The sequence below is a fragment of the Poecilia reticulata genome, linkage group LG6 (genome assembly GCF_000633615.1).
Source record: "Poecilia reticulata strain Guanapo linkage group LG6, Guppy_female_1.0+MT, whole genome shotgun sequence".
Lineage (NCBI taxonomy): Eukaryota > Metazoa > Chordata > Actinopteri > Cyprinodontiformes > Poeciliidae > Poecilia > Poecilia reticulata.
Window position 1 is genome coordinate 15054299 of NC_024336.1, and position 12707 is coordinate 15067005.

Below are 12707 nucleotides of genomic sequence, written 5' to 3' on the forward strand. Positions count from 1 at the left end.
GTTTCAGCAATAAATGCTGCACAGAAATCAAAATAGACCAATGTGTGGAAGGCTATGGAGCCGCATATCCCGAATTCACTGAATATGCCAAGGCAACACATGTCACCTACAATGAGGACTTTGCAGAGGTGCCGATGCCTCTGCATCAGGTGGGATGTGTAAGGATTTMCATACATTTCTCCAGGAAGTTGCCCACCTGCACAGATTATGTAGAGGATTTATAGCATTTCAGTCAGTTTGAGGTCTAGACTTTAACTTGTCGAGGTAAACCAGTGAAAATCATCATCCTGTCACCTCCAARCTTGACAGTCAATAAGAGGTATTTGTGCCGATATGTTGCTTAGTTCCAGTCAAGATGGTTCTGTGCATTTGGGTGAAAACCTCTCCACTGTGGCCTGAACAACTTAAAGGACATTATTCACAAAGTACTGAGGCTCTTTCAGGTGCAACTTTTCAAACTCCAGTCTCACTCCAATGTTATTTTTAAGAAATAATGAATTTTCTTCCTCAACTGCTTCAAGCAAGTTGTTCTTTTTCAGTGGCTTTCCCAATGGTTTTACAATTTAGTATACTATATAAGGCTTATAGAGCTTAAGATATGTTTTTAGTAAATTTCTATGAGGATTGTATTGTCTATCACCATATCACCTAAGATAAATGGATTTCATTTGAGAATATTTCCCCCCTCTGTACAATGCTATACAATTGTTTTGGAAAAGTCCCCATAACCCATAACCTTTCCTAGATCTACTTGGTCAGAAGTATGGGTGCTTTAATATCTGTCACCATAGTGCTACTTTTCTTCTTAAATAATAAAAAAATGTATGTACTTCACATTACCAACACAGCTTTTCCCCTATTGGAATTCCAGTTTAATTAATTAATAACTGTGTGGGGTCTGTGGTCAGATYATTGTTTATTATGTCCTCAGTCATATATAGTTCCAGCAAGCACCAGTCACACAWCATGATTTTATTCAGATGGTTTATTGAACCATGCAATCCATGTCATATCTGCATTCTGTTACAGCCATACACAACTGGCCACAATCTGCAGTAGATTAAGGCAAGAAAAACGAAACAAAAGTTATTTAAAGTTGACATCTTATTAGAGCTCAAGAAGATATGAAGTTGTAAACAGTGACCACAACAATGTGAAAGTTCTGATCCAAATTACAGTACACGTGTTCCAAGTAAAATAACAAAACAAAACAAAAACAAAGGAAAAACTATTAGAAACTTAACTGTTGCATGTAGTATTACGGTAACAATACAGTGACAAAGTACAGATCCTTCTTGTTAAATTTGACATTCCTACAAAACACTGAAAGAAAGGTTGTAGTGTCTTCTGCTCATGTTGCATACCAGCACTGAATTCTACAGTTGTCTTGATCTCAATTAATAATTTTTCCCCAACAACGCCCTCYGTAACACCTCCTCTATGCTGTATCTGGAAAACACCATTAACAATATGAGGATAAGGCACTTTGATGTGTTTAGCAGCTTATCTACAACCTAAGTGAAGCTTCATAACTTGGCTTTTCTGCACTCACACACAGGCAAATTTCTTGAATCGCTATCACATATGCAGACAAACATTCACTTTTCGTGATTTAACAAGTGCTTCAAACCTTCAAAGTCCCACACCACGTGTGCGCGCATGCGGACAAATGCACACAAGTCTCTTTAATTACGTACTCACACTCTTACTTCATGTCATAGCTGCAACTGTCCACYTTATGACTACCACTGCCAGGTCGACCAATCGGCTTTGAGAACTCTTTGCACATTCAAAGATGGCCGCCAGCACAATCATGCAACAAGCTCAATCTTTGGCCACACACAATCCATAAGATAAACAAGCATAAAATACATTCAGAAAAAATATATATATGTATATATATATGAATATATATATACTTTGTTGTTGTTGAACAACAACAAAAAAAATACAGCTAAAAAGGAGAATTAACACTGGTTTAATATGCAGCCGTTACTGCAGGACTGCACAACTTCAGAATAAAATGCACTCACTGAATAAAGCTGAAGAGTACAAACATCTACAGTAAGCCTTCATTTTGGTAAGTTCACACAGAAACATTCAGTAACAAAAATATGAACCATTTGTGCATAGTTTTAACTTGAACCAACAGGGAGGGATTGTTCACAGTTCTACTACAAACAAGTGGATCCTTCACTTCAACAAGAACCAGACGTTTTGCTGGAGAGAAACATACATGTACAAAGATTCTCATGGTCGCTTTCTAAAAGGCAAAAAGATGAATATAAATCATTCAGCAGGTAGTAAAGTGAAAGTACAATAAGTGGATATGCTGATGGAGGAGGTCCACAACAGCCAGACGTTTCAGAGCGAAATGGAAAGCATGGATGCACCAGTCGGTAGGGTGCAGTGGGTTTTTTTTTTTCCTGACCATACCTGCCAACTGGTGTTTTCTTCCTTTAAGTGCTCTATTATTTCCATTCAGAGATTGTATGTTTACCGTATCTTTACACCTCTCACTATCGGATACCTTCATAGGTTTAAAAACAAAGAATGCATAGTCTTGCGCTGCAGAGACGTCCTGCTTGGGGTCAGTCATGGGGGTCAGACGTAGATCCCCTCTGGGTTCAGGCCAGAGCTAAGAGGGTTGGCGAGGACGCGGAGGTGGCTGGACACRGGCTGGGTGGACACAGGGCGCTTCAGCGAGCCAGTCAGCGCCGCCAAATCTGACCAGGAAACAAGCAACAGAGAAAATAAGACTGCACTTCAGCTTTTAACTGAGCAGCATTTTTCTTTATTCAGCAGTGAGATGGCGCACGTCAAAATTTAGCAAACTTTCACGCTACGTACGACACAGGGAAATGCATTAGAGAACTCATAAAAGTGACAAATATTCCACTTGATAATCACAAGGTTGACAATTTGACTAGTTTGTTTTTAACCGCCTAACATTTCTAAAGAGTTTCCTTTAAAATACATAGAAAAAGACAGTAATTTCTGTCAATGCCTTACAAATTTGTCAGAAAATTTGAAAGAAGAAAATAAAAAATTTAAAACACACGATGTTATGCACTCCTTCTTTGGAGCCACCAGGGGGCAAGGCTGAGCTTTGCAAAAGGAGTGGAGTCAATTTTATTTCACAAAGAAAATTCATCATGCTCACTCTTCTGTGCAAGGTTATTAGAGGATAATCAAGCACGTATTAATTTACATGACGGAAACCATAACAGTGGGCGTGTCATGTAGAATCCCACAGCAACAGTTATATAAAAGTGGCAGAAAAACCAGATGAAAAAAAAAAAAATCCCAGTCCAGATTATTTTAACAGTTTACATTTAAAGGCATCCAAAAAAGTAATGGATAATATATTTGTAAATCTTTAAACCTATTRAACATCTACTTTCTCTGTGCACTCTTTGCAAAAACCAGTGCATTATATTCAATATAATGAATTCACCTCTGAAAAATGTTCACAATCAAAGTGCTACCTTCGTAATTGCTTTTAACATGTCTGAGTATAAGTTAAGCGCATGTAAGGAACACATTAATGATCCAAGGTGTGATTTAGAAATAAAAAGTTTAACTCAGTGTGTTTGTATGTACCGAGGCCTTGTTGCTCACAAAAGCAAGTCTAGGATTTAATGAGGCATCAAGCCTCGTTTATGGTCCAGGAGGTCCTTGCTAGCACCACTCACTTTCCTCTTAAATTGGCCAAGCCCGATCATATGTAGACTGTTTACTGTTTACTGGTGAGTAGACAATTGAGATATAGTTTTTCTCATTTTAAAGATTTAATTAGTGGCCTTTATTGACCGCTACAATACAGGAAGTGGTCAGAGGGAAGGGGTTGAGGAGAAGACTTGCAGCAAAGGTCTCAAGGTACGCGATGAAGCCCAGGACGGTCACATCAAGTACTATAGCCTCTACTTCTTTCAATTTAATTTCAGCTGTGATTTTATTCAGACTTTCTGATCTCTAAAAATAAACAAAAATGAGCTTAAAACAGAATGAGAATAATATGACCGGTTCAATTCACAGCCTCTTTTTCTCAGCTCAGATGGAAGCAGCAGAAACTGTTGAGTTAGCTCAGAAGGTTTTATGCAGTATGAGTATAATTAGTGCATTAGCCAATCTGGCCTGTGTGGAACATGCAACATTAGGTCTAACAAACCAGCAGGGGGCCCTAAAAAAACCCCTCAAAGTTTGTTTTTCTACCAGGGCTGATCCTCCTCCTTGCACTAACTTTTTAAAAGCACATTTTAGCTTTTCTGCCAAGAAAGTATGGTTTTCTTCAGCACAGACATAAAAAAAAAAAAAGTTTCACAAATTACCGAGTCACGGCATGGTTTTCAACAACCAGCCTTCGCTTCCCTCTCATGGTGCATCGCTCTCATGAGGATCATCCTCTCTCTGCTGGTAATTTACAAGATGGCAGAGCCGCTGCAGCCTTCCAGAACCACCACTTACATGGCAACAAAGAGCCGTACTGCATGTACTTTTCTTTACAGCTATTTTCTCCTTTCGCATACTGACGCACGGAGATGCAAGACAGAACCGAGTCATTTTCTCTCAGCAGGTTGTCAAGAACTGCGGCCACAGCACAAAGTGCACCTTGAKGGAGGAAACGATTTTCCAACACTCCCGMTGAACTTTGTCGTCATTTTTACATGCGACACACATGATGTCTTTTGAAATCAAAGAGCACCGTTATTCTAAAACGAACTGCGTCAGGTCAGATCACACTGCATCTCACTGAGCGTTTYGTAGTTTCCTGAAAAAGGTTTTAAGTAACACTTGAAGACACGTTTCATTACCTGAGCCAGAGCTGCTGTTTGCACAGTCCTCCTCCGTCGGTTCAGCGGGCAGCACTGTGACCTTGGTTCCAGTCTGCTGGATRAACTGCTGCAGGTTGACCTGCCGCAGCTCCTTGGTCAGCTGCTCCAGCTCCTGCTGCATGTCCTGGAACAGCAGCAAGGAAAATGACAACTCACACTGCAGAGAAMCGAAGACAATTTGAATCCGAGACTTCAACCCATAACTGCAAGCTCAATATCCGTATCACAGATTCCGAATGATTTTCACAGAATGTTTATAGCGCGTTTATTGTTTCGATAGTGGCATTTAATTACCAGAARCATATTTTATTAGCTCGAGTGCCAGAGATTTCAATTCTCTTTAAGCCGATTGCATCAAGTTGTTGGTTTTTTTCAGCAATCCCTCCTTCGAAGCGAGCGAGTTTCAGCAGTGGAGAAGAACCCGGCTCAGTGTGAGCCATCAGGGGTCAGAGTGGTCAGAGCAGAGAAACAAAACACAGCAGCAGTGGGCCAGAGGTATTTTCTAGCTTGAAGAACATTTTTGGAATGTCAACTTAGCAACTTGGGTAAGTAATAAAACAAAACAAAATGAAAACTTTGTGTTTATCTTTGGGGTTGTTTTTGGCTCTGGCCATATAAGTTTTCTACATGCAGTTGCCAAAATGTAAATCTGTTGTAGCTCAGTCTGTCTAAATGTCCACTTTCCAAGATGAAACTAATTAAACTGAAAATAACAAAAAAAATCTATGAAAGCAGCAAAAAGGTGCAGAAATTTAAGATGTTGCAAGACGGAACTCAARAAAAACCTTTTTAAGACATCAAGAACTTAAATTGAGGTAAATAATTTAAAGATTATTTACGACCCTTGAATGAGGAGCAGGTAACTAGGATATTCTGTGGCCATTTGGAGTGACGACCTGTGGTCCTGTTTATCCAAGTCYTGAGTRATTTCACAGCTGGTGGTCTGTCTCACCTCATCTCTCCCTTCTTGGAGTCCAGCTACGATAGTGAACGCATTAAAACCAGTAACTTGATTTCTCTTCTCTGTTGAGCTGATATCTCTGCTGGACCTTTCCAGAATGATTCTGATGCTCTCAAGTTTTTATATTCTTGAGCTCTCAGWGTGACTTACTGGAGTCCGGCAAGATTTCTGGACTAGTGCAGCATGTGTCGCGCTGAAGGGTGCTAATTGCTAATTTTAAAGAGATGTGTTAATCAATCAGGTTTTATGCTTTTAGTTTTCACTGGTAAAGATGCATTTCGTGTTATGAAGCAAAGAAATGATTAATAGAGGGAGAAAGGGACAAAAAGATGGATGATATAAGTGAACATTTAGCAGCATTTTTAAAAAACAAAACAAAAAAAAAAACATCCTAACCGTTCACTGAATTAGAAAAACTCACCTGCAGTTTCTTACTGCTTTGTCCAAGTGATCTGTCCACAGCCCTGCAGCTGGTCTCCAGCTGGATGGCCTGCCTCTCTTGGGCCTTCAACTCCGCCTTGACCCGGAGGACCTGAGCCCGCGCCTCGGCTTCACTGACCCACTGGGTCTCCTGGCGCTCTCTCTGCAGCTTCTCCTCCTCCAGACCTGCTTCTACCCCCTGACAAGCAAAGGACACGGCAATGCAGAAAATAAAAACAAACCCACATCTGCTCTTAGACCACAATCTATTTTCTTCGAATGCACAGAGAAAATCTCCCAATACATAATATACCTTTAACATTGTGAGTTTTTCTTTAATTTCCATCTCGCAGCCCTGCAGTCGTCCACGCAGCTCCTGCAGTCGTTCCTCCAGCTGCCTCTCGCTCTCCATCTCAATCTGCAGCTCGGTGGCCCAAAACTCTTCCTCTTCCATTTCCACCTCATTCTTCCTGAGGTGCTTCTCAAGCCTCAGGATCTCCTCCAACAGCCCTCCACCTCTACCCAGATCTGCAGCGCACCCAGCCCCTCGCCCCCCTCGGCCCTCGGACCAGGCCTGGAGCTCGGCCTCGTACGCCTCCAGCTTCTTCTCCAGCACGTTCAGAGTCTCTCTTTGCAGACTGACCAGTCTGACCAAATCTTCCATGCGACAGGTCCACAGGCCCGGGGGAGCCGTGCTAAAGGCCGGCCCCGCGTGGTGGTGAATCCCCCCGTTTCCCAGGAGGAGCCTCCGCTTCCCCTCGGCATCCCCGATCCGGCCTCCGCTCAGGATCTCCCTCAGGCTCCGAGGCGCACCGGTGAAGGTCAGAGACTTCCGGCGCGGTTCACGGCGGTGAAGAGAGCCGTCGTTGGGGTGACGTAGCTTTGCAAGAGGAGGCAGGCTCTGACGATGGAGGCCGCGTTCAGGACCCCTGAGCGGGGGGCCCTCTGACGGGGGGCGTTCGGTGAGCGAGGGCCCCGTGCGATGAAGGATTAGCTGAACGTCGCCAGCGTACTGACCCCAGGTGTTCAGAGAGGCCACTGGGCTCTCATGAGGGGCTAAGTGGCGCTCTGTGTCCCGCCATTTCTCAACTAAAGTGTACCTCCCGGTGCGACCTGAAAACAACAAGCACATTAAAATAATGCACTGTTAAGAGACGACATCACAGTGCATTGAACACAAAGCTATACAGGAATGATAAAAACTGCCTTGATGAAAATGGAGAGAATAACTTCAAAACAAACACCACATATTAAASGGGAAGGATTTTCACTTAGAAACAAACTTCTTTTTAGAAGCACTTCTGTTGCAAAAAAGCTGAGATTTAAATTCTCACCCACTTTTTCTTTGGTGCTTGTGTTTCTCAAACAAAATGTGCAAGAAATTAAAAYCATGTTTCAAAGAAACCAAAAAGCAAAATGYAGAACTTGTGGAGTTTTATGTGGTAAAAATACAGTAAAATAAAACAGAGGAGGGGTGGTGTACACTGCACATGTAACGTAACTGAGAATTAGAAKGCAAATGATTTATTTTTTCAAAAATATTTCACAAATAAAAATCTGAAAAGTGTTTTTCTTATTTGGATCTCTTATAATTTCTTGCATGCAAATRAAATCCASTGCAACCCGTTGCTTTCAGAAGAAAATATGTTTTAATTGAAATCACAGCACACATGCARCTGCTGTGTGAAGACTTCAGAGAGTTAACAGAAAACAAACAGAATCATAATGACCAGAGAATACTGCACTCAATCATTCATTTGTAAATAGAGAAAGTAAAGCACAACAGCAAWCCTAACAACACATGGATGTTGTAAGCCAAAAAGGGAGCGACAGTCAGAGAACTACTTCTAAGATATATTGCTTGATATATGCATTCTTGCATTGTCCTACACGACGCGTGTATTGTTCATAGCTGAAGTCTATTGATGGCCCTGACTGAAAGCCCACGGCATGCCACTGAGAAGAAGTCATAGATCCACTGCATAGATCCACCTGTCAGGTGGAAGAATCAGTTGAAAGGAGCCCGGTCCCAATACTTGCACTACATCCTACGCTCCTCTATGAAGTGCGTACTCAGTCAAAGTGTACATAAGGTTGGAAATGTGCAAGAATTGGAGAATTGGAGCTGTACGGGTTACGTCAACAACCTGCACCTCTGCGTAGTAATGGCGACGTCCAAAATGGCGGAATGAGTTGCTGTTTTGACATTTGTGGTGCTAAAAGGGTTAGTACAACTACAACCGTACAATTTTAAATGTACAGTATTAGGGATTTTTGCTTTCCAAAGTTGTTGACGGAGATATTTGATATGAGGTTCATCTTCCAGAAACACTGGAAGATACAGCCAGAGTGACAACTGAATGTGCTATATCACAGCACATTAATGTGTTAAAACAGATTAATCTTATTTAGGATCTAATCCAAATAAAATCTGCAATAAAGTTGCTTTTTACAAACCCTCATCCAATCTGAAATAAAGCTTTGCAGATTTTACTAGCAAATTTTATTTTGAAAACGTTGCATTAATTTCTTTCCACTTTGCCACTCTGCTCTAAGTGAAGTATGCATGACGTATTTTGAAGTTTGTGGTTTAATGGTGGTATGAATACTTTTWAAAAAGTATTGCATTCAATATAAAAAAAAAAAAATTGTAGCGTAAAAGGTTTTCTGCAGTTTCAGCACTTCAACTGCTTTTCCAATTTGGTTCATTGATTATAACATAGATTTCTTTTCAGGTTTGACAACAAAAACCTACTAAAAGTGCATACACAGAAACGCTCAATAAACGTCAACGTGCAAAATCAATATTTGCGTTTGATCCGTTAGCGTGGTGTATGCGTGGGGAACATTGAAAGGCAGAGGAGGGGGGCTCAGAGAGAAGTGCTGCTTTCACAGTTTGGCAGGATACGAAGGGGATGAGTCAGACTTTCCTTCCTCCTCCTGCGCTTAGTGGGAAGTGATGTCAATACATTCTGCTCAAGTGCCCCCATTTTTGCAGCAGCCATATGGGAAAGTGGGGTGCGTAAAGCCAAGAAAGCACCAATATAGCCCCTGATTATGGCCCACCATTTCTCAGCAGGAGCCTAAAATGAAGGCTTGAGAGATGACAGCTGCTTACATCATCAGGGCCTCTTTCTCTGTCTAAAAGCAACAGTTTGGCATTTTAGAGGAACTTACTATGATTATTGGAGAATGTTAATCGATGCAAAGAAGCACAATCGCACATGAGTCGTGTGAGTGGCCACAACTTGCACACTTGATTATCACGGTCAGGGTTCTTCTGACCTTGATAGCTTTTCTTAAACAATAATGCAAATCGATTAAATTTGTGGGTTGAAAAGATCAGCAGAATGTATTTGGAAGCTGACGAATATCATGACTGAAAGCGTCCTTTTAACGTAATTATCTCAAGATAATCATTTGTCACATTGTCACAAAACAACAAAGGTTTTAATCTTGAATATAATAGGATTTTTTTTTTTTTTTAAATCTTATTATTTTGTGCAATAACTCAAAATTATTTTGAAATTCCAAAAGAAATATTCTTCCTCATCAAAAATAAGTTCACTTTTTAGTGATTTCAGATTCAGGTCACATTATTCAATAAACAAGCATATTGACATTACACAGGAAATCCTCATTTCCAACCACTAAACAAATATTTACTCATTTCAAATGTGACCCTAAATGCACCACCAGTAACTGTATGTTGCTGAATCTTTACTGACTTAAACAACAGATCGTAACATTAACCTCGTAAACTTTAGGTGGACAGAGAATGAGAACAAATGTGCAACAAAGCATTAGTGGTAATGAGAAAGAGTTTGAAAATGTGACTATGACCAAAATTGTGCTTGTAATATGAAGCAAAATAAGMGTTTGAAGGTCTGAAAACATGCTTGAGAATTAAACTGAAGTGCTTAAATCATGGTATAGATGCTGCCAATAAAAAGGCCGTATTGGCTGCTGCTATCCCTTGATCCTCTGTGTTTTGTGACCTGCTCTGCACACTGTACTGAAAAACACCCTGCAGGCCAAAAAATTAGAACCGCGGGGTTCCAACATGAATGTGTGCGGAGCCTGAAATCCCATTTTGGGAATCGTAACATGATTAACAAATTGAGCTGGATCAAGTTAAGTCCTTGACAATCACAATGCCGACGTGGACAGTGTACAGAAATGTGTAATGGAATAGAAATTTCTTCACTCTCCCACAACTGAGGAAATATAAAACTTCTCTACTGATTTTATTTTCTTATTTTATAAATTATTCTAACTCCAGATCTTTCATAAGACCTCGTAAAATTCCGAAAGTCAACAAAATAAAATAAAACCTCTAAGTAACTATGTAAATAGGTAAGGGAGAAAAAAGAGAAACCAATCCTCCTTCTAAGGTTAAGGAACAGATTATACCCCTGCTGAGCTTTTTGTAAAAAAAAAAAAACAGGAATATTTACCTATAGCCTGGGCCAGAGCAATCACCACTTCCTGGCAGGTGGTTGCTTCTGTGACCCCGCACACAACCCTCTGGACGCCATCCACCCAGACCTTCAGCTCCATTTTGGGGTCAGAAGTGAGCGGGGCCGTTATGGTGTGTGGCCCCCAACATTATTCAAGGCCTGGAATGATGGCAGTTCGCAGGAAATCCCTCTTTCTAATGTACTGTGTAGGAAACAAAGGGGGAAAACAGGAAGCGGTTAGTCACGAGGCAGTCGTACGGCCAACGTTACAGAGCTTGTGACTGGGCCACCCGTTTGTAGTATAGCAGCAAAAGTTTTACATCAACAAAGAACACAACAGGAGAAAATTATGACATGTAAGAGAGTCCAAGCGGAGAACGGACTCCAGGCATGCCTGGCCACCTGGCCTCAACAGTGTTGTTTTGTTCCTCTCTATGAATAGGTACATGACTGTTGGGGGTGCAGGAAGAATCTGCCAGCAGACATTCCCAAGGCCAGTTCCTGCTTTTGTACTGGGTATTAGATTGAAGCAAGGATGACAGAAACATTACCTCAGAAGGGACAGAATGTGACAGGGATTAAAATGTGGGAAGGGTCTAAAAAAGAAAATCAAGACCAAAATAAAAAAAAAAGAATCTTTTAGCATAATCACTGCTTTTTAAATTGTTCTTCATGAATTCGCAAAGCGGGTATCAAGATGTGGATAATTACTGACAGGAATTCTTCAACATGCTCTTCAAGGACAGTACGTCGGGTCAGAATGAACGGCCCCATCTGTATCCCTCTCTATGAATCTAACCTACACAGCTGTGTAMAAAGGACCCTTTGTCCACCAGCCCCCCCAATTACACCTCCCCCAGCTCAGGTATTCCCTGTCCACATTCACAAAGTCATTCACTCCAGTCGGCCAGCCCAATGCTTTTCTACATGTATTCCAAACCCCATGCAGCCCTTCAAGGCAGTGTGAGCAGGGAAGGACAAAAGTCTGGAGTTGGACTAATTAGCTGAAGTCTACTTTTTGAAAAACAATAAAAATGCATCTAAAAGAAAAAAAAAGTCTCCAGGAAGGAAAACCGCTTGCCTGATTGTTTGACAAATTAAAACAAAACTGTGTTCCTGTTCAGAGAATCTCATTTTTGTACAAAGACATCAAAACTCTGCTTCGTATTTTTCAGATACTGGAGTGTCGCCTGCTCGCTCTATTCTTGGCACACACACACAGCTGGTCAGAAAGGGCTTTTGTCCTTCTTTTCAGACGGCCCTTAAATGGCACTGAAGCACTGAAGGATGAGAAGGAGCTGGAAAACACTCGCAGTCAAGCAAACAGGGAAATCTTTATGTTGTGTGAATCAAACCGTTTCCCCCCCGCATCTTTCTTTAAAAGCAATTTCAAAATCAATAATAGTACTGCCTCTGAGGAAAAGAGGGCACTACAGCTCAGCTGATGAGGAGGGTATCAAAAATACTAAAAGTGAGAAAACACCAAAAGATTTTTTTAAAATAATATATTGGGATTTTAGGTGATACACCAACATAATTAGTAGCTCTGAACAACTCTCCTTTGCTTCCACAGATTCTCAGTTGAATTTAGGTCTGGACTTTGACTAGGCCATCTTAATGCATGTATATTTTTTTTAATCTTATCCATCTCATTTTAGGTGTGAGTGTATCTAGCTGCACCCATTGTTCCCATGAGCTCTGACTGGTTTTCTTGCCCCTCTGGAGGAAAAGCATTCCCACAGCATGATGCTGTCAACTCATGTTTCACTGTGTGGTTGGTGCATGTAGGGTGATGTGCAGACTAAATTTTCTGTCACAAATAAGTCCAAAAGTTCTGTTTTACTGTCATCTAACCAGATCACCGTCCTCTGCATGTTTGCTGTGACCTCCGTATGCATGTTCAACTGGGACTTCCTATGGCATTTTTTTTCCCCAAAATAACCGATTCTACCCATTGAGAGGCCAGATTTTTGGAGTATATGACTAACAGTTTACTTCTCAAAGGAATCTCCCTCCTCCTGTGGATCTCTG

General features: G+C 41.1%; 1 protein-coding gene across 2 annotated transcripts in view; it reads right to left on the reverse strand.

Moving 5' to 3' along the window:
* Positions 1-966: 966 nt before the first annotated feature.
* rassf8a (Ras association domain family member 8a) overlaps positions 967-12707 on the reverse strand; it is a 19358-nt gene continuing 7617 nt past the window's right edge. For both annotated transcript variants that reach the window (XM_008411471.2, XM_008411473.2), the window contains exons 2-6: positions 10674-10878; positions 6530-7329; positions 6218-6415; positions 4815-4959; positions 967-2726 (exon numbers count right to left, since the gene is read on the reverse strand). In XM_008411471.2, the coding sequence (XP_008409693.1) occupies positions 2605-2726; positions 4815-4959; positions 6218-6415; positions 6530-7329; positions 10674-10776 (1368 nt within the window). In that variant the 5' untranslated portion in view covers positions 10777-10878 and the 3' untranslated portion in view covers positions 967-2604. The remainder of the gene's footprint in view (positions 2727-4814; positions 4960-6217; positions 6416-6529; positions 7330-10673; positions 10879-12707) is intronic.